We start from the raw sequence: 21,670 nt of genomic DNA on the forward strand, positions 1-21,670 counted from the left end.
TATCACTCATAAAGATTGATGCAAAAAAATTCCTAAAGTAAATATTTGCAAACTGAACCCAACAATGCAGAAAAAAGACAATGTAACATGACCAGGATAGATAGTTTCAGAACTGCAAAGTTGTTTCAGCATTTTTAAAAAATCTATTAATGTAATTCACCACATTAACAGATTAAAGGAGAAAAATCATATGATCACCTCAACAGATCCATAAAGAACACTGAATAAAATTTAACATCATTCATGATAAAAACTCCTAGCTAGCTAGTAATCACTCACATGATAAATTTCATACTCAGTGGTGGAACATAAAAATATTCTATTTTATGGATAAAGAAGATGTGGTACATATATACAATGGAATATTACTCAGCCATAAAAAGGAACAAAATTGGGTCATTTGTAGAGACGTGGATGGACCTAGAGACTGTCATACAGAGTGAAGTAAGTCAGAAAGAGAAAAACAAATATTGTATATTAACGCATATATGTGGAATCCAGAAAAATGGTACAGATGAACCAGTTTGCAGGGCAGAAATAGAGACACAGATGTAGAGAACAAACATGGACACCAAGGGAGGAAAGTGGTGGGGGGAGGGAGGTGGTGGTGGTGGGATGAATTGGGAGATTGGGATTGAAATGTATACACTAATATGTATAAAATAGATAACTAATAAGAACCTGCTGTATAAAATAAATAAATAAATTAAATAAAATTCAAAAAAATATATTCCATTTTAAATTAGAGCAGATAAGAATACTCTCTATTATCAGTTACATGGAATATTAAACTTGTGGTCCTAGTCAGTGCAGTTGGGCAAGAAAAGGAAATAATAAAAAAGGAAAAGAAATTAAAAGTACACAGAAGAGGGTTTCCCTGGTGGCGCAGTGGCTGAGAATCTGCCTGCCAATGCCGGGGACACGGGTTCGAGCCCTGGTCTGGGAAGATCCCACATGCTGCGGAGCAACTAGGCCCGTGAGCCACAATTACTGAGCCTGCACGTCTGGAGCCTGTGCTCCGCAACAAGAGAGGCCGCGATAGTGAGAGGCCCGCGCACCGCGATGAAGAGTGGTCCCCACTTGCCACAACTAGAGAAAGCCCTCGCACAGAAACGAAGACCCAACACAGCCATAAATAAATAAATAAATAAAATTAAAAAAAAAAAAAAGTACACAGAAGAATAAAAAAAATTTAAAGAGCTGGTTCTTTGGATGAAAAACAACCATAAAATCGAAGAAATGCTATTAAGCCTAATGAAGTTAAAAAAACAAACAAACAAAAAACATAAATTACAAAATTAGAAATGAGGATAAAAAACAGAACAGATACAGAAGGATTTTCTTTTATTATAGTAATATGTATACATCTATACTAATGTAATAAGCAATATCTGAAGACATCTAAGGCACTAAATTGATTGAAGAAGTAGAAAATGATCAAAGAATCCCCTTCCAAAAATGGTGCTGGGCCCAGTCTTACAAATGAGTACAGAGCAGATGCATCTTATACAATTGTATAAGGTATGCATTCCTGAAGATCTTCTAAAATTCAAAACTCATGTCATATAACACCATTTTCAAGAAAAGATGATGGGTATCCTGTTTACCAGCTAAATCATAAATACAATTCATTTGGCCACCACCTTTTAAATTACATGACTGTTAATCATTTTTTAAATGTAGATTGAGTCACATTATTACACATTTTATACATAAAGCAAGACTATTAAAATGTTTATATCATGTAATTTTCAACTTGCATAATTCATATTCATAAAGAATGGCTCTCATGTGTTTTCAAACCTTTAAACAATCATTCTCCTGCCACAGAGACTGTTCAAGAGCACAGGAAATGAGAGTATACTTCAAAAAATATTTCATAAAACTATTATAACCCTGATATCAAAACCTAACAAAGACAACCTAAAAGTAATACTTATTAATAAAGATGCAAAAATCCCATATAATAATAACAAATCTAACTCAGTAATATATGCTAGAAGTTCTCCTTACAAACTTCCCCTTAACCAGGATTAACAAACGCTACCCATTCTCTCTGCTAACGATCTAAGGTCCAGAGCAGATGAAAGCCTGCAGCTAATCTAATTTATCCACTGCAGCTCCCAGCAGATGAGCTGCATGTTTACCGAGAGTTAATTGTTTGTTCCCAAATCTGCTTATGCCAGTTGTACTAATACGGTAATTAGATCAATAAGTAAATATTATAAAAATAAATTTGAATTTAAAGAGAAAGGGCATTTTATCTATGAAAATGAACTTAATGCTGTTGTTTTTTTTTAATTATGAAAGTTAAGTATGAGTGAGGTCACAAAAAGGTGAGGGGGATCTTAAATGTTAAAAAAACTCCATGTTCAGGGTCTTTTGCAGCTATCATTAAGAGCTCATCAAACTTTAATAAACCTAAAGGAAAAATCATAGCTAATGCATTATGAATGTGGTTTATACTGGAAAGACAACATGACACTCGAATAGCAGATCCAAATTCAAAGAGGCCTTGGCACATGTCAAATGATTGTCAAATGAAGATACATGGATATGATTAAAAAGAAATGTTCGTGGTACTTATATTTGACTTTTAATGAGTCCCTATTTAACCGACTTTAATTAGCCAACCAACTACCTATCTTGATTGACTGCATAAGAGGACTTCAATTGTAGTCAACTATAATACCATGACCAATTGACTGATTTGGGTTTACCCCAGGAATGCAGGACAATTATACATACATATATATGAGTGTGTGTATATATATATATGTGTGTGTGTGTATATGTGTGTGTGTGTGTGTATATATATATATATAAAAAACGGACAATGGAAAACAAAATGATCATCTTGATAAATGCCAAATGCCATCGGATAATATCGGTTGGCCATAAGATGTTACGGGAAAACCCGAACGAACTTTCTGGCCAACCCAATATTAAACCCCCATATATAATTTTTAAGTTATTAATAAACTAATAATACAGGACACAACCTGACAAAATCAAGAATATCTACCTGAAACTACCAATCATTATCATAATGGAAAAATGACAGAGACCTTCTCATTAGAATCAGTAACTAAATAAGTTTGCTCACTAGCAACTCCATTATCAAATGTCATTCTGGAAAAAGGAATAAGGTATAACTATTAGAAAATGACATGTTTATTATTGTTTGAAGAAGACAATCTTATCTACCTGAAAAACTCAACCGAATCAATTAACCACTGTCAGAAGTAATAAAGGCACTTAACAAAGAGTCTGTTTCAAAGTAAGTATACAAAAATATTGTTTTTCTATATTCTAGCAATAGCCAGTTATACAAAGTCATAAGAAGAAAAAAGATATTCCATTCAGATAGCAACAAAGACTATAAAATGCCTAGGAATAAACTTAACAAGAAATGGACTAGACCTATTTAAAGTAAACTAAAAATAACTCCTCTAAGGGACAAAAAATAAGACAATAGTGGAAATTAAGAAATTAAATGTCCAATGATAGGGGAATAGTTTATGGATGTCCATAAAACAGAATGACCTGCAACCATTTTTTAAAGAATATAAAGATATGGAAAAACATTCATAATACATTTTAAGTACAAGAAAATGCAGATTTTTTTAAAAGTACAATATGATCTTGATTTTGTAAAAAAAGATAAAAGTATGTACATGTGCATAAGAGATATCTAAAAATGTAGGCACATCAAAGTCTTAACAGTGCTTATCTCCAACTGGTAGGAACACAGGTGGTTTTAACTTTCTGCCTTACACTTTTTTGTGTTTTCTATATTTTCTACAATGGATAAATCAGAAAACATTTAAAATGTAGAGTGCCTCTGCCTAGAAGCCATAAAACACCCAACACAGCAATGCCTCCTCTTGGCACCATGAATGGAGTTTAACTTTCAGCAAGCCCTATCTCTTATGTCCCCCCTACAAGTCTGGGGCTCCCCTTGACTTCATGAGTGCATGTTGAAGGACCCTCGACCCGTAAAGATAATACCTAAGGAATCAGCCCAGGAGGACAGAAGCATCCCTCCTGGAAACTGCAGGAGTGAACTGTGGGCCCCAGCAGAGCTCTCAGAATCTGCTGGGGACAGCCAGGGTTCCGTAGTCACACACCTTTCATGCCTCTGGGCAGAGTAGAGAAAATCAATCTGCCTTTGCCCACAGAGGCCTCTTGTGTCCCACGTCCCAGCGGTCAGGGTCTAGAGACTTCCCTGTTTCCACTGGCCCATGCTACCCCATACAGGGAAACAAGATTAAGGTAAATCCCAGGATGCACCAAGAGATAATTCAGGAATGTCTGTTTCTGTAAATCTTCCCTCAGCTTTCTCCCTACCCCTCCATCACCACACAGGACAGGTAACTGTTTTCTGCCAGGGATCAGAAAACTCCTTTCTTCCCCTCCCATCCCCACCTCCTCTGTTCCCTTCCTAACTCCTTACCCCCACTCAGCCCCCCCGGGAAAATCAAGGTGCCCACAAATAGGTAAACAATACATACATGACGACTGGATGGAGAAGACGCCATGTTAGTGGGGGTGAAGCCCGACAGACCGTCTGCAAGCTACAAATTAAACACGCTGGTTAGCAACAGGATTAGAGAAACCACTTCAGGTAAGACTGCACGGTCCCGAGGAAGTAGAGCTCTCCAACCAGGCACCCTGTGCTCTCTCTCCAGGGAGGCTGCAAAAGTTGTGGGAGAAACGTGTGCTTTGGAGCTGGACAAGTGTGGCTCCAAATCCTGTCCCCACTGCTTTACCAGCTACGTGACCCTGGACAAGCCCCCTGACCTCTCTGAGTCGGCATCTCCATCTGGAGAATGGGAACAAAGCGGTTGTGTTGTCACAGAGCTGCAGCGAGTATGGATGAGGTGAAGGCCATGTACACCTAGGACAAGGTGAGGCACGTGGGAGGGGCTCAGCCAATACCTGTCTCGTGCCCGCTTTCTCACTGCCCTTGGCACCACTGACTCCATGCCACTCTCACATGCCCTCCCTGCCTTTCAAACTTCCTGACCTCAGACATACTCCAAGCTCCCCATCATCCCTGGTGGTTTCTTCTAACAGCTGAGCCACACCAACCCCTGCTTGGGCACTATTCCTAAACCAATGCAGGTTTCTGAGTCTTCTGTCCTCAAGGACAAAACCCAGGGCATCATATGGCTTCCCCAAAACCAGGGGGGCTTTAAGAGTCTCATAAACACACCACCCCTATACTACAGAAACCTTGCTGCACTCTTTTCTGGCATCAGATCCTTGCCTGCAGTCTCCTAGTACGGTGAATCCATACTTTATAGGCTGCAGGGTCCAGGAGGGCCTTGGTGGGGGTCAAGACTGAAGGCAGGGTGACTTTTTCAGGGGCCACTACAATAGTCCCAAAGGAGGTGATGGAGCTGTGGGTGGACGAGTACCAGTCTAGGTGGATGAGGCCAGGAGATGCCCTCTAGGCAGAGGAGACAGCAAGTGTGAAGGGTAGAGGAATAAAGCAGCACTGCCAGTTCAAGAGAGAGCAAACGGTCCAGGAAGGCAGGCTTGGGGGATATGGCTGGAGGGATGAGGAGACCAGCTGGGACCCAGGGCTGCCAGTGTGGGACCCTCTCTTCCTTTGAGTCTGGGGCAGGGGGCTCTGGGAGACTCCCCAGGAGGCCGAGCCCCTGGAATCGACCAGATGAACTCCACGTGAAGCCCCCAGCTGCCCAGAGACTGACCCAGCCAGGCAGTAGCTCTGCCCCTCTGGTTCTCATCCTGAGCCTCACAGAAGCCTTATTGTTATTTTTAATACAGTTCGTTTTTAGAAAGGTGAGAGGGAAACCGGCAGTTCACCAGTGCAAGAGGGAGAAAAAATAAAGCTAAACATAGTGCTCCAAAGGTCTGGGCCAGCTTCCGAAATTACATGTTCCCCTTTGGGATTCGGACATAATTTGCCGCTCCGGTTCTGGGAGCACGTTCCCACCTTCACGGTGTCCCAGAGACTAAAACTGGAGCAGGTGGCTCAAAATTAGCCCGAGCTGGGAGCCGGGGAGCAGACGGCCCAGCACCCCACCCCACCGCACGGGTGCGGGGAGCAGGCCTCCTGATGCCTCCTGCACGCTAGCCTGGGGTTCCCTACAGCCTCCCAGGCCCACCAGACACACACACACACACACACACACTCAGTACACCGTCAAACACATGCCATCAACACACATGCTGTCAACACACACGCACACACTCAGTACACCATCAAACACATGCCATCAACACACATGCTGTCAACACACACACACAGAGTACACCATCAAACACATGCCATCAACACACATGCTGTCAACACACACACACTCAGTACACCATCAAACACATGCCATCAACACACATGCTGTCAACACACACACACAGAGTACACCATCAAACACATGCCATCAACACACATGTTGTCAACACACACACACAGAGTACACCATCAAACACATGCCATCAACACACATGCTGTCAACACACACGCACAGAGTACACCATCAAACACATGCCATCAACACACATGCTGTCAACACACACACACTCAGTACACCATCAAACACATGCCATCAACACACATGCTGTCAACACACACACACTCAGTACACCATCAAACACATGCCATCAACACACATGCTGTCAACACACACACACACTCAGTACACCATCAAACACATGCAATCAACACACATGCTGTCAACACACACGCACACACACTCAGTACACCATCAAACACATGCCATCAACACACATGCTGTCAACACACACGCACACACACTCAGTACACCATCAAACACATGCCATCAACACACATGCTGTCAACACACACACACACTCAGTACACCATCAAACACATGCCATCAACACACATGTTGTCAACACACACACACAGAGTACACCATCAAACACATGCCATCAACACACATGCTGTCAACACACACACACTCAGTACACCATCAAACACATGCCATCAACACACATGCTGTCAACACACACACACTCAGTACACCATCAAACACATGCCATCAACACACATGCTGTCAACACACACGCACACACACTCAGTACACCATCAAACACATGCCATCAACACACATGCTGTCAACACACACGCACACACACTCAGTACACCATCAAACACATGCCATCAACACACATGCTGTCAACACACACGCACACACACTCAGTACACCATCAAACACATGCCATCAACACACATGCTGTCAACACACACACACACTCAGTACACCATCAAACACATGCCATCAACACACATGTTGTCAACACACACACACACTCAGTACACCATCAAACACATGCAATCAACACACATGCTGTCAACACACACACACTCAGTACACCATCAAACACATGCCATCAACACACATGCTGTCAACACACACGCACACACACACACTCAGTACACCATCAAATACATGCCATCAACACACATGCTGTCAACACACACGCACACACACACACTCAGTACACCATCAAACACATGCCATCAACACACATGCTGTCAACACACACACACACTCAGTACACCATCAAACACATGCCATCAACACACATGCTGTCAACACACACACACTCAGTACACCATCAAACACATGCCATCAACACACATGCTGTCAACACACACGCACACACACACACTCAGTACACCATCAAATACATGCCATCAACACACATGCTGTCAACACACACGCACACACACACACTCAGTACACCATCAAACACATGCCATCAACACACATGCTGTCAACACACACGCACACACACACACTCAGTACACCATCAAACACATGCCATCAACACACATGCTGTCAACACACACGCACACACACACACTCAGTACACCATCAAACACATGCCATCAACACACATGCTGTCAACACACACGCACACACACACACTCAGTACACCATCAAACACATGCCATCAACACACATGCTGTCAACACACACGCACACACACACACTCAGTACACCATCAAACACATGCAATCAACACATATGCTGTCAACACACACGCACACACACACACTCAGTACACCATCAAACACATGCCATCAACACACATGTTGTCAACACACACACACACTCAGTACACCATCAAACACATGCAATCAACACACATGCTGTCAACACACACACTCAGTACACCATCAAACACATGCAATCAACACACATGCTGTCAACACACACACACACACACTCAGTACACCATCAAACACATGCAATCAACACACATGCTGTCAACACACACGCATACTCAGTACACCATCAAACACATGCAATCAACACACATGCTGTCAACACACACACACACACACACACACACACACACACACACACACACCTCCCACCACCAAGCCTTTGCCCCAGCTCCTCTGCCCACCAGGAAAGGCCTCCTCTCCCCTCTGCTGTTCTAACCCCTCTCACCAGCCCCCTCGGAGAAGCTTTCCTGATGACTTAGCCCACGCTGACCTTGTAGGGCCCAGAGTCCAAGATCTTGGTGTCCCTGCTAATCAAGCATTCATCGCTTTGCTATCGCTCTGTTCATCTCATCTGGATCTGCCACACAGCCCTCCTCTCTCTGTCAGCCAGAGGGGAGACTTCCGAGAGCGCTCTTCCTCTTTATCCCTCCTCAACACACACATGTTCCCCACCCCACGGCCTGAGGACTTCAAGAGGAGACTCCTACCCAGGGTGATCTCTCAGAATGATAGGCAAGCGTCACCCTTGACCTGAAGGGTGGGTGCCTGAAGGTAGGTGATGTGTGGGATGGGCAGGGGGTGTCACCTCTACATGAGCCTCAAGACCCTCTAGGAAATGGTGGGAAGCCCACTCTGGGTGGCTTCCTGCACTGCTTCTCTTCCCATTTTCATCATCAGAACACCAAGAACTAGCAGACTAGTCGACAAAGACCCCAAGTTTGTTTGAAACGTAAAAGTACAGCCTGATTCATACTCAGAGGCAGAATCAGAGACAGAGAGAGCAGCCTGGGGGGGAAGGGAAGGACAGAGGAGGCCACGTTGGGAGCAGTTCATTCACAGCGTGTTCCTGGTTGGAGGCAACACCTACCTGTTCATTATTTTTCTATATTTTCCAAACTTTATATAATGGACATATATTTACAATCAGAGAAAAATGAATATATCCTTTATCTCAAGCAGAGCACTACACGGAAGGAAACACCTCTGTGCCCCTCTCTGAGGACACCCCCAGCCTGCCCTCAGCAGGTTAGGTGTCAAGGCCACGATGCTTGCAGCAGCACCACTACGCTTGCACACACATCTGCTCCCAGCCCCCCACCCCACCTCTCACTCACACTCATGTGCGCACACACCGCACACACCCACACTACCCCCATCCCCAGACTACGGCTCTAAAATCTACACGAAGACAACCACACAGACCAAGAATACACTGTGGAGTTGCCATGCGAGAGCTGATCTCATCCCAGCCCCGCTTCTCTTCCCAGAGAAGAGTCCAAGAGGCCAGGCATCTCCTTACTCCCAGAGACAGGTGCCCACCTACAAGTCCTAGAAGGCCAAGTGGACGGTTCTGCCTCATACATCCATTTCAGATCATCTCTAGAACTGGCTGCTCTTGACGGACACCGAAACATTTCTCAAAACCGGAGAAATGCTTGGCCGTGGTTGTCAGCCAATGGCACAAGCATCAGGAAAGTCTGGGGTATCTTTTTCTAGTGTGTGGCAGCCCATCCCAGGAACTGGCGGATGATGGCGAGAAGGTTCTTCAGCAGAGAAGAGGCAACTGAGCAAGGAGACGGGAGGGACCAAAACAGAAGCCAAATGTGGCAAGAGAGCATTTGGAGCTGGGGAGGAGCCCTCCGCTGGGTCCACAGCCAGAGCTGGTGAGCACAGCGATGGGGGCCGCGTCACGGGGGGAACGATACGGGCAGCCTAGAGACACGGGCTGGACAAACGGGAGCCAGCAAAGTCCAAATTCTGCCAGACTTCTCATCCCTCCATTCCGCAGAGGCCAGGGCCCTCTATCCTATCTGCACTGGGGAAGGGGCGAGGGGACAACAGCCCAGCCAGAACTATCTGGAAAACCACTGGATCTGGAACCCACAGCCTCCTGGATCAGCCCCGGGATGCCCGGTCCTCCCAAGTCCTGCACAGGAGATGTGCAAGACAGAGTGTGGGAAGGATTTCCCGGACCAGCCAAATCGGATCAATGATCTCAGAGAAAAGCACAATACAAAATTGCTTTTTCCCCAAGCCCCCAGCAGACCCCATCAGGACAGGGCTTCCCGAAGACTGGGACTGATCTCCCTGCGGGCCTCGGGGCTCCTTGAGAATAGGGTTATGTCTCCTCCATCAGACAGGGAGCTCGATGAGGGCAGGGTCCAAACCCCCTCCACCAGAGCAGGCGGATCTCACTTCCTCCTCTCCCTGTCAACCTCTGAGGTCCTGTGAGCCCAGGCCCTCCCCGCGCGGGCATGCCTCCACCAGCCCTAACGCCAGCTCCCCGCCCTCTGCCTGGCCACAGCTCTAGCCGTGTGCTCCCACCAAGAGTGCAGCCCCTGCTCTGGCTCAGACCCCGGGCCCCGGTTCACTCATGTCAACGCTGTAAGGACATCCAGCCTGGGCCTCCTTACCGTCTGCCTCTGGCTGTGCTTGTAGCCAGCAGGACCCAAGAGAGTCCCTCCCCATCTGAGTCTGTAGACATTTTGAGGGCAGCACACACAGAACGGAAATCCTGCTGGGCAAGCTCTACGCTTCCCTGCACAGACTCAGATGGCCCGCTGACGGTGGGGGTGGGGGGAAGCGGGAGCCAGCACTGGGCGCCCGGAGCTTGGGGCTAATTAGCTGCCTCATTCAGCTACGAACACCCACCCAGGCCAGAAGGTACTAGCCTTGAGTGTAGCTGAATTCTGTGTATTTGCAATTTCCATTTGGGAAAGTACTGCCTACACAGGCTGGAGGGCTCTGCCTCCGGGCAGCCCAGAAGCTCTGGGAGCCCCAAGTGCCAGGGGTGCGGCCAGAATCAAGAGAAGCTGAGAGGGGGGTGACAACCTGGAACAGAGGGTGACAACTTGGAACAGAGCTATTCAAGGCTGGTGCCCACAGTGAGGCCTTTTTCCATCTCCATTGCAGGAAGGACTGGGTGGTCTCAGCCGTACAGGACCCAGAGCCACCCCAGGGCCCAAGGTGAAGAGAGCGCTCCCCCCTCAATAAGAGATGCCACAGACCTCTTGCCGTGCTGTTTGGCACTGGTGTCTGGGTCACCAGCTCGCCCTGTTGTGGAGCACATAGCCAGGGGCTGCCTCTTACCTGCCGACAGGGTTGGACACCCTTGCAGTAAGGCCCCTCTCCTGGCCCCCTTCCTCTCCTTCAGGTGGAGGGAATGGGGTGAGAGGGACCACTGGCTTGGACAAAGACCCCTCCTTCAAGCTGCCTGCCAGGTGCCACAGAGCACAAGCCCATAGATGAATCTCTCCCCCAAGGAGGGTCCTAGCTGGGTAAGGCGATGGGGCTGGGGCACCCCAGAGGCTACCAGTCACTCCCCAGCCTGTCCTCCTTCTCTCCCGTTTACTCCTTCCACCCTGATTTCCTGGGTGATTTCCAGGAGAGAGCCCTCAATGTGGCCCTCAAGGTAGTGAGGCCATTTTTCTCATATGCTTTGGGGGAAATGATTGGGTCTTGACCAGAAGACCACATACAGCCTCCCCTGCAACCCCCAACCTGCTCCCAACCGGACTGAAAGCTCCTAACTAGGGCCATCCATCTGTAAGGTGTCCAGCCACCAGGCTAGAGAGAGAGTGTCCTATGGAAGCCGCGTGATAAGTAAGGGAGGGCAAGGGGCAGGGAGAGGGCAAGCAAGCCAGCTCCTGGAAGGAGCCAGTGTCTGTCCCCAGGGACCCATCGTACCTGGATGGGGATGAGGGGCTCCTTGTCGTCGATGTCAATCAGCACATCTTCCCCAGGACTGAGTAAGCTCACGTCATCTGTAGGGGGAGCAGTGTCCAGGCCTGAGAGGGGGCTCCCTCAGGGGCTCTCCCCTCCTGAGCCACAAGACTCGGCCCTCGGTCTTGCCACACTTTTCACTCCGTGTCTTCCTCTTCCTCCCACCCATCCTTCCCTCTCCCGTCTCCCTTCGCGCTCCCCGTCTCCCCAGTTCTCCCTCTGGCTCCCTCCTCATCCCACTGACCCCTGTATCTCCCTCTCCCTCGGCCTTTTCTGCACCACGCCCCACCTTTTCTGCATCGACCCCCCCACCTCTCCTGGTGGGCCCAGCCCAGGGCCAGACGATGCCCTGAGGGAGACCCGTCCCCACCCGTCCTTCCGGTCCTCTCATTCAGGGCCCGGTAAGAGGAGGGCTTCAGGACACGTCTCAGCTGGGAAGTCCACCTGTCCCAGCCCCCTCTGCCTCCCCACCCCCGTCAACAGCCCCTCCCCTACCTGGGCCGCCCTGTGGGGACGGACTCTCCTCTGAGTAAGGGTCGCACAGGAAGCTCTCCAGGGAGCGGATGGTACACTGGCCCACCACAGGCCGGCGGCCAAACTGGCGATTATCAATTACCTTGATCACGACGGGGGGACAGTAGAGCTCCTCCCTGGGCAGCATCTGGGGGGAGGGGGAGGGAAGCTCTGGGCAGCAGCCTGACCCCATCTCTGGGAGGTCTCAGAGGAAGGTGAGCCCTTCTTCCCAGGGCAAGTCCAAGGAGCAGAAAAATGCTCTCAACCCACACAGAACCCCCAAGAGCCAGCAATCCAAACGGGTGCTTTGCCGAGCCCAGGAGCTGGCCAGGGGAGAAGCCACACGCCCTTTCTGTCTGCCTCTTGAATGCTGTACGCAGAGGCCGACTTTCCCCTCACAGTTTCACCTTCCAAACACATCCAGCTCAACCTAAAGTTAAAACAAGTCTACTTTCCCTGAACCCTCACTGGCCGGGGAAGCAAAGAAGGGAGAAGTTGGCCCGGGACTCAACATTTCTCGCAGACAGACCCCCCCCAAGCGGATACTCAAGAGTTGGCTTCCAGCCCCAGATTCTTCTCCCCCCAACCCTAAAAGCACTTTGAACACAACTTGAAATAATTTATATGCTCTCCTTCGGTGGCGGCTTTGGCTCAGCCAAGAGGCGGCTCCTGTTGACAGCCACTGGGCCTGGAATTTCTATAGCACTTTCATCCTGCAAACCATTTTCCTTTCCTCAGACTTGCCTTACTCTGGTCACTAGGCCCAGGCAGCCCAGGTTGCTGGACAGGGCTGAGGCCTGCGGGCCGCGGGGGTGAGCCCCTCTGCGGGGGCCCAGGCTGGGGGAGGACCAGGTCCTGGAAGGTTTGGAGGAATCCTGGAAGCTCAGAGCCCTGGCAGGGAGCACCGGGGGACGGAGGCCGGCCCTGAGAGGGGAAACAGCCACGGATGGGTCCTTGGGAGTTCCGCGGACTCCGGATCTGAGGAGGAGGGGCCGAGCTGTCCCCTCTGCGCTGCTTGCAGGCTGCATCTCCTCCAGGGAGGAGACAGCATTTCCTCCCATTCTCCGGTGAGGTGGGAGCGATGCCGTGACCCACTCAGAACCCCGCAGGGAGCCAGACCCCAGGCCGCCTGGGGCCGCAAGGAAATTCTAACCACCAGGACTCCGGAAGGGGACGGCGGGGAGGTCGGGCTCACCACTTCCATGAAGAGGGTGCAGATGTCAAAGTTGGGGTTCTTCCGGAGGTTCTTGATGACACAGGACTGCACGCTCTGGCCCCCGCACTCCACCACCAGGCTGGGGGAGGACACGCTGGCCAGCTGGTAGCTCTTCATGTTCCGAAGGCCCCACGCCAGGATCTGGGGGCACGGAGTGAGGACAGCAGCTGGGAAGGCCCCAGGCCCCAGAAAGGCTGGGCCGGGAAGAGGAAGGGCCCGGCTGCCCACAATCCCCACCCCGCCACGGGGGCGGGCTCACCTCGATGGCGGTGCGCCGGAGAACCGGCCTGATGTTCTGGGGGACCATGTAGATGTTGGCCTCCCTCTGGGGTGGCGGGTAGGGCAGGTCCGTGTCCTCCGACTGCAGGGCAGCAGGTAGAATGGAGGCAAAGGCAGGAGGAAGACCAAGGCGGAAAGGCAAGAAAGGAGGACAGACGGGATGGAAAGAAGGATGTGTGGAGAGACACAGAAACAGAGCGGCGAGGACACAGAAGTGGGCAACCGGGCAGACAGAAATGAGAGAGCAAAGTCAGTTTCCCAGGCACCATCTTCTCTAGGATCACAATTCTAGCCCCTTGGCCCAGGGTTCAGGTGATCCTGTTTCAAATGAGCCCCGGGGCACCCCTCCTCCCACCAACGAGCTGCTCAGGGTGACCCCGTCCCTGTCACACATACACGTGTGCACACACGCGCACACACATGCACTGCCCCGTCCAACCTGACACGTCCACTTCAGCCCCTCTCAGTCCCGAGAGGACCACGTGCCCTCCTGCTAGCCTGGTTCTCCTGCCTCCTGGCTCAGACCCTCCCAACCTACCACCCGCCCTGGTGTTCCGTCTCCAGTCCCAAACTCCCACCTCTCACACCTGTCCTGAGGTGTGACACATCTGAACAGAACGCTTGCACCGTGGGCCAGAAGGGGTATTTACAAATAGGAGTAGGGGACAGAAAGGCCCACCATCCACGGGCACCAAAGGGCCTACTGGGGAGGCTCCTTCACACCACAGACCAGAGATGAGCGTGGCCCGTATCAACCCTACCTGCTATGGGTTTGCCAAAAAGACTTGGGCAAGAGTCCTGTAGAAATACATGGGGAAGCAGGTGGGGCAATGGAGGCAGGTATTACCGTGGATTAGACAACTACCAAGTCTGACACTGGTTAGGAACACGGGCTCTGTGTATGGATCCTGACTCCACTACTTACTGAGTTAAATAAGTTATTTCACTTCTCTGTGGCTCAATTTTTTTCATCTATAAAATGATTATTAAAAACTATCCACCTCTAAAGGTTAGTGTGAGGCTTGGAGAAGTTAATACAACATTTAGAAGAGTGCCTGGTTCATGTAAACTCTCAATAGGAGCCCACATGGCACCTTTGTGACAACTAGAGAAGGATGACCCTTTCTTAAAACTCTTTACTTCCACGTCAGAAAATCATCATAGTTTAGTAGTTTATTAGAACGAGACACTTTACTGCCACCTACTGGAAATTGTTATAATAAATAAAAATACATGATGTCTGCACTGGAAATCGCACCCCCTTAGACCCAGTGCTCTTCTGCAGTGCACAACCTGCACATCCATACATGGAGGCCCTGACACTCAGGAAATGTTAACTATAAATAGAAGGGCTGTTCTGCGTGCTTTACGGAGCTTGCCTCATGTAATTGCATTAATAAACAATGAAATCATTGGATTCATTCTCCAAGTGACTTGCTCTGGGTTCCATCTCAAAGGATGGTACATCCATCTACAGATGCTCTGACGTAGATGGTGGGAGCAGCTGGAGCATTGAAACACAACAGCTTCCTCCCGCCTCATCACTTCACAGCCAATCCCAGCTGTCACTCCTGCCAATGACACACTGATGATGCTATGCTTCGTGACCTGGGGTGGTAAGAAGCTCATTTCTAGAATCAAACCAGACCTTGGTCCTAGTCCTAACTAGAACTGAATTACAAAACAGAACAGAGTCATACATTTAGAAAACACACTTATGGCTGCTTAAGGGGAAAGGTGAGGTGGGGTGATGCATAAAACAAGAGTTTGAAATTAGCACAGATACTGTTCCATAAACCAAATATGTAATAGACAAGACCTACAGCTTCTGAGCTATTTGACCTTGGGCAAATTATTCAACCTCTGTGACTCAGTACCCTCATATGAAAATCCGGGATAATGAAACCCTTACAAAATTGGTCTGAGAATTTAACAAGAGAACAAACATAAAGAGTTTCTGGCACACAGGAGGTGCTTAATAAACAGCAGTGACTAAAATGATCATTGTATTGTTGGTGGTGCCACTGTTTTCATCACTAATGTTGTTGGTGATCCCCCAGTGACTTGAGCGGAGCTGAGCCATCAGAGACACCTCTCAAAACAACGCCAGCTGCAGAACTATCCCTACGTCCCCCGAGCACAGAGTGAAGGAATTCATCATTTTCCTCCAGACCCACAATGCAGGTGACATGATATTTTTAGACTGGCTGAGCACCGGACGCCATCAGGAGAAAGAGTGATGAGCAGGGCTGCCACGGGCACAACTCCAGGGGGTGCTGTGCCCGTCACAGTTCACCTGAATGGTGCCCCTGGAGGCTGGAGGCAGAGCCCGCGGTGGCCTGGCTGCTATGGGGACGCCTGGCTTGGTGTCCACCCTTGGCACTCCAAGGCCACCTACTGCAACAGCTGTGCAGCAGGGGTTGCCTCTTTTTAAAAAAGGTTATGCCTGAAGGCCTGCTGGTGGCCTGCTCAAGGCTGATGCCCAGCCCACAGTGGGCCCAGGGCCAAAAGCCCACGACGAAAGAGACAAATAGAAGAGGTCAGGGAGCGAACAGCCCCGGGCTCCTGGGTGGGGAGGCGGAAAGACCAAGCCTTTCTCATATGGCTGCAGTGTTGTCCTGAAATCACCCAGGAAAACTCATGAATATACTTCCCCCAGAACATTCCTCTCCAGGTCCCCACACTCTGGGCAGTGTCCCTTGGATTCCTTTTTGTCCCTCACTTCCACGTCCCGCCTTCCCTCTGGGCTCCTCCAGCTCCCCTGTGAGGATATTCCTCTCTCTGTGCAGACGCCCAGTCTCCCCACCGCAGGAACCTGCTTACAGAGGAGGACAGGGACCAAGAACCTGGAGAAGACCGGGCTCCAGTACCGTTTGCAGGAGGCCCTGGAGGAAGACGGCGGGTGCACACAGCTGTGGAGCGCCAGGCCCGGCCAGCAGGAAGGAGAGACAAGCAGAGACAGCGGTTAGAGGCGCATCCGCAGGGCAGCTTATGAGGCACAAGGCCCCCAGTCTCATCCCAAGGCCACCTCCGTCCACCATGCCGTCCTCAGGGGTCCCAGGACATCCTTGCTCCCTGCACCTTGTTGCCATTCCCCAGAATCCCTGCCTCTGCTGGGGCTCCCCTCTGCCTGCCAGCTGCCACCAAGTCCTCTGTCCCCTCCCCACTGTGCGCCCCGCCCCGCCTCTCATTATCACTGCACATCTACGCCGCCACGCGCTCTGGCTCCCTAACCCGGTCTCATCCAGTGTGCCCCAATTTTCCACACTATGTGCTGGATTTTTTCCTTCCGCATTTAAAGACAGTGTCAAGATGGTATCTCGGGTCCGTCCACACCTTCTCTCTGTGTCCTCTCCTGCAGCCTGCCACCCTCTCCTCTCTCTCTTCCTGAAAAAAGGCTGCCTCCATCCCCTGCCTCTCCCTCCCTTCCACACCACCCTCTCTGCCCCGTGCACTCGCTCCGCCCCTTGCACCCCCGCCCTGGAAACTTCTCTCTCCAAAACTAACAACAACCTGCTTGTAGCCCAACCCAGAGGAAACTCACAGGCGCCTATCTCTCGCCCTACCTCAGCAGCATCTGGCCAGCTGACCTCGTCCTCCTTCCTAAAGCCGTCTGTCTAGCTCCTCGCCGCTGGCCCCTCTGCCCTCTCTACCCTCCGTTGGCTGTGTCTCCCTGGCAGCCTCCCCCTGCTCCTCTGCCCAGCCCTCCCCTAGGCTTTCTGCTCCCAAACGTCTCTCCTAAGCCCCACACTCACATTCCAACCTTACCGCTACTTCATCCGTGTGTCCTCCTGGCCTCTCACACCGAGCTTGTCCCAAACTGGAATGTCTAAGATCCCTGCTCTCTTCAAATGTCATCTCAGAAACCAGCCCCAAAACCTGCTCTCTTCAAATGTCATCTCAGAAACCAGCCCCACCATCCACCCAGATAGCCAAGCCAAAAACGCCACGCCACCCTTGGCTCTCCTTCCCCTGGATTGATCCCCAAGCCTTAGGGCTCTGTCTCCTAAATCTCTCCCAGGCCCACCCACCCATCTTCTTTCTTGGGTCTGGGTCACCACCATCTCTTGCCTGGATTCACCAGCATCATCCTAAGTGATCTCTTGCATCTGGTTTTGCACATCCCCTTGCAATGAATGTATGCTGTACTCTGCAGCCAGGGAAGACTTTCTAAGAATGTCACTCTCTTTAAAACCCACCCACTCAGGGTGAAGTCCAAACTTCTTGACGCAGCCTCCAAGGTCCCTCACCTTCTAGCTCCTGCTGACCTCTCCGGTCTCGCCTCTCACCACCAACTTTCCCCTCTGGGACCCCAGGCAGTGATGAGCCGCCTTCCCCTTCTGAACGCCAGCAGGCGGCAGGAGGCCTCACACTCTCTCTACCTGTGAGGTTGGAGCTCACTGGTCCCTCTGTCTGAAAGGCTCTTCTGCCCACTTCATCTGGCTACCGCCTACTTGGACTTCAGGTCCACTGAAGTGTCCCTTGGAGCCCCAGGTTTAAGTTAAGCACCCCACGGTTCCCAGAACAACTTGTCCCATTGAAAGACACATCACCCTGGGTCATTTCTGTGTGTTCATTTGTCTGTGTCCCTTGTTCAACCAGCAATTCTGCACACAGGGACAACAGCTAAATCCCCTGTCCAATAAATAAAGGCTTACGAACAGATAATCGAAGGCAGGGAGGGAGGGATGGCAGAGGGCGAATGGACGGGGGGATAGGTGGACAAAGAACCGACTCCAACATACTCTCCCATCCTTCCCAACGCTCTTGCCTGTGTCAGTCTTGCATTCTCACCAGCCCCTCCTTTCCCCGTGCCTGCTCATTCCTCCCTCTGTTTGAATGGGCTTCCTTTGCCATCTTCCAGAATCTACCCCATCTTTCAGGGCCTAGGTCAAACGCTACATCCTCCAGAAAATCTCCCCAACCACTCCAGAAACTCCTTACAACCCTACTCTCTGACTTCTTTTACCTCTAATTAAGCGACCCTGGGCTCTGGTTGCCCAAGGTCCTGACTGGTCTCCCACATCTCACGCTTGGGAGTCCTGTGGCACCAGCCAGATGGCCACTCCTGTGCCCAAGTTTCTCAATTTTTTTCTGGTCCAGCCCATCTGAGAGGCATGAGATCTCCTTCCAGGACAGTGGCTCTCCGTGGGGTGGACTGCAGCGACCCCTATCAGCACTGCCAGGCAGGGAGGGGGTGGGCGTAGACTGAAAGCACCGCCAGGACATCCTGATTCACCGTCCTGTGTGTGACGGGGGGGCTCCGAGGCAGCCATGGTGGGGTCCATCCCTTCCATGCTCCTCCGCACCCACCCTGAATGCAGGGCAGACGTGGGGCTGCTACACTGACGGGGTTCTACAGGTGTGCAATGCGCTTACCGAGACAGCTCAGACCAAGAGGACAAGGACACAAGGACAAATGAGGCTCTCTCCCCACTTTAAGCAGAATCCACCTCCTGCCTCCTTTCATCTCTCCGTCCTGCTGGCCAGTTCAGTACCGGGAACTGAGGCCCTGAGCCATGAGGGGGGGCTTCCTCTCCCAGTCCCAAGGGCCACCACACTAGACAGAAGTGCGTTCCCAGGGCTGGGGCAAGTGTGGGCAGGCCCCTCCAGCCACCTAGGTCAGTGTTGCCACCAGTAGCCCACAGACTCCCTCCTCACACAGCAGGGCACAGTCAGGTGACCCTCTGGACACTCAGATCCTGGCTCCTCGGGGAGCTCCATGCGGGCACAGCCGGGCGGGCTGGGAGGGCTCCACTGTCTGCCTGCCCCACCCAGCTCGTTAGGAACAACATGCTGCTCTAATTACACTTCCCAGGAAAAACAGTGTTTTAAATTAAAGCCTTGGGGGAGGGATAGGGGGATGGGGGACCACTGGGCTTATTTTCCTGATTGCAAAACACCAAATTTTTCCTTCTGGAGGATTTGGGGGTGCAGGAGAGTACCTCATGTACATCTCAGACTAAAAGCCATAGCCTGTTGCCTGGATTAGGAAGGGGATGGAGTGACATCTGGTTGGCCCCCAACTCTCAGCAAAAAAGCCACGGAGGACGCTCTCCTTTCTACCAGGGCATGCCTCCACGGAGCATGACAGGAGCATCAGAACCAAGGGCGATACTCCGAACCACGCCCCCTTAGGTGCTCAGGACCACAAGCCCCTGCTCCCACCTCAAGGGTTCCCAGATGGGGTCCTCCGCACAGGCTCCACATCCTAGGAGCCCTCAATTATTAAGGAATCTGCCATCATCTCTTCTGTTGTTTGTGTGTGTGTGTGTGCGTGCGTGCACGCGTGCATGCTCTCGTGAGTGTACATATTTGCACACACTCACACATGCCTGTGCACTCTCCATTTCTCAGGAAATCTAAAATTGCAGTTTCTTTGAACTCATTCCCCTTGGCAGCGAAGACCGCCTTTGTTCTCCAGACAAAAAGGAAAAGAAACGAGACAGAGGGCTCAGAAGAGGCGGGGAGAAGGAGGGAGAGAGGGAGCCTGGGCCAAGGAGCAAACAGAGGAAAAGGGAAATGCGAAGGGAGAGCAGGACAAGGGGAAGAGCAAGGCTCAGGAAGAGGGGAAACAGCAAGCGACAGACAGAAAGACAGGCTAGGAGCTGGAAAGAAACCCTCCCCTCCACCCGTGAGGACCCAGGTCTCCCAGACACCAAAGCCTCAAAGACACAATGCAACAGTGCCCCTTCCCGACCAAGAGCCCCTGGAGAGGGATGCTCCAGGTGGGCAAACAGCCTGGGGGAGGGGAAATCTTGTTGCCCACCAAACTGGCCCCACGCGGTGACACGCACCCCCAGCCCGAGGCACTGCCACCTGGACCCCCAAAGAGAGCTCAGAGTCACCTCTTCCAGGAAGCCATCCCTACCGTCCTCCATCTGCTCTAGGAGCGCTCAGGCTGGGTAGATGCCTTTCACCTCATTCATGACACTGTCTCCCACACAGGCGTGGGCTGTGCTGGCCAGAAGGCAGTCCCCAACGGAGAGGCCGTCCTTACACCATGCTTCAGAGTCACTTGCCCCTCTCCATTCCCTCTCTAGCCTAGTCCCCCATCACCACATCTGTCTCAAAGGCCTCCTGTGCTGATCTCTCCTGCCCCTCGCTCCCCAACCCAAACCTCTCCGCAGCCAGACGGCTTCCTAACACACCCATCTGCCCTCTCTGCTCCCAGACTTTTGAGGGCCCCCGTGGCCAGTGGCCCAGAAGCTAAGCTCCAGGCATGGCTTTTCACAGCCCTCCGGGATGGCTGGAGCGCTCTTCACAGGGATCAGGCCGGGAGTCTGGAGGGGGCTGAATGAGGGATACCAAGCAGGAGCTCGGCCGCAGTAAAGAAGACAGAAAAATCTTGCTAAGGCGTCAGGCTTCCAGCAGGACCAGCGACAGAGCAGCAAGATTAACCTGCCTCCACCCCGCCCCTGGGGATTCTTAAAACCAAATAGGACCCAGGACCTCGGCATGAGTCTTAGCCTTCAAGTGCAGGGGAAGAAAGAGGCAGAGCTATGGGCCCCAGGGCCAGGGCGGGAGACCTCTGGGGATGAAGGGGTCACAAGGTCACCTCCTGGGGTGGTTCCCTGGACCAGCTGATCCTCCATCCATCCTACTGGGCCTGGGACCCTTTGAACGTGCTGGCCCAGCCCTGTGCCCAGCAGACCCCCAGGACTTGCTCTCCTCTGGCCCTGCTGACCCACCCCCGCGCCTCAGCCTGT

At 51.1% G+C, this 21,670-nt stretch overlaps 1 protein-coding gene across 18 annotated transcripts in view; it reads right to left on the reverse strand.

Annotated features, from left to right (window-relative positions):
• Positions 1–21,670, reverse strand: part of DYSF (dysferlin) — a 233,524-nt gene that overhangs the window by 59,710 nt on the left and 152,144 nt on the right. For 8 of the 18 annotated variants that reach the window (XM_036872990.1, XM_036872984.1, XM_036872996.1 and 5 more), the window contains 4 exons: positions 13,942–14,043; positions 13,662–13,823; positions 12,449–12,614; positions 11,918–11,994 (listed from right to left, as the gene is read on the reverse strand). In XM_036872990.1, the coding sequence (XP_036728885.1) occupies positions 11,918–11,994; positions 12,449–12,614; positions 13,662–13,823; positions 13,942–14,043 (507 nt within the window). Of the gene's footprint in view, positions 1–4,514; positions 4,578–11,917; positions 11,995–12,448; positions 12,615–13,661; positions 13,824–13,941; positions 14,044–16,831; positions 16,874–21,670 lie in introns of all 18 variants that reach the window. The other 10 variants (XM_036872992.1, XM_036872988.1, XM_036872985.1 and 7 more) reach the window with 3 other exon arrangements.

The sequence above is a fragment of the Balaenoptera musculus genome, chromosome 13 (genome assembly GCF_009873245.2).
Source record: "Balaenoptera musculus isolate JJ_BM4_2016_0621 chromosome 13, mBalMus1.pri.v3, whole genome shotgun sequence".
NCBI classification, from domain to species: Eukaryota; Metazoa; Chordata; class Mammalia; order Artiodactyla; family Balaenopteridae; genus Balaenoptera; species Balaenoptera musculus.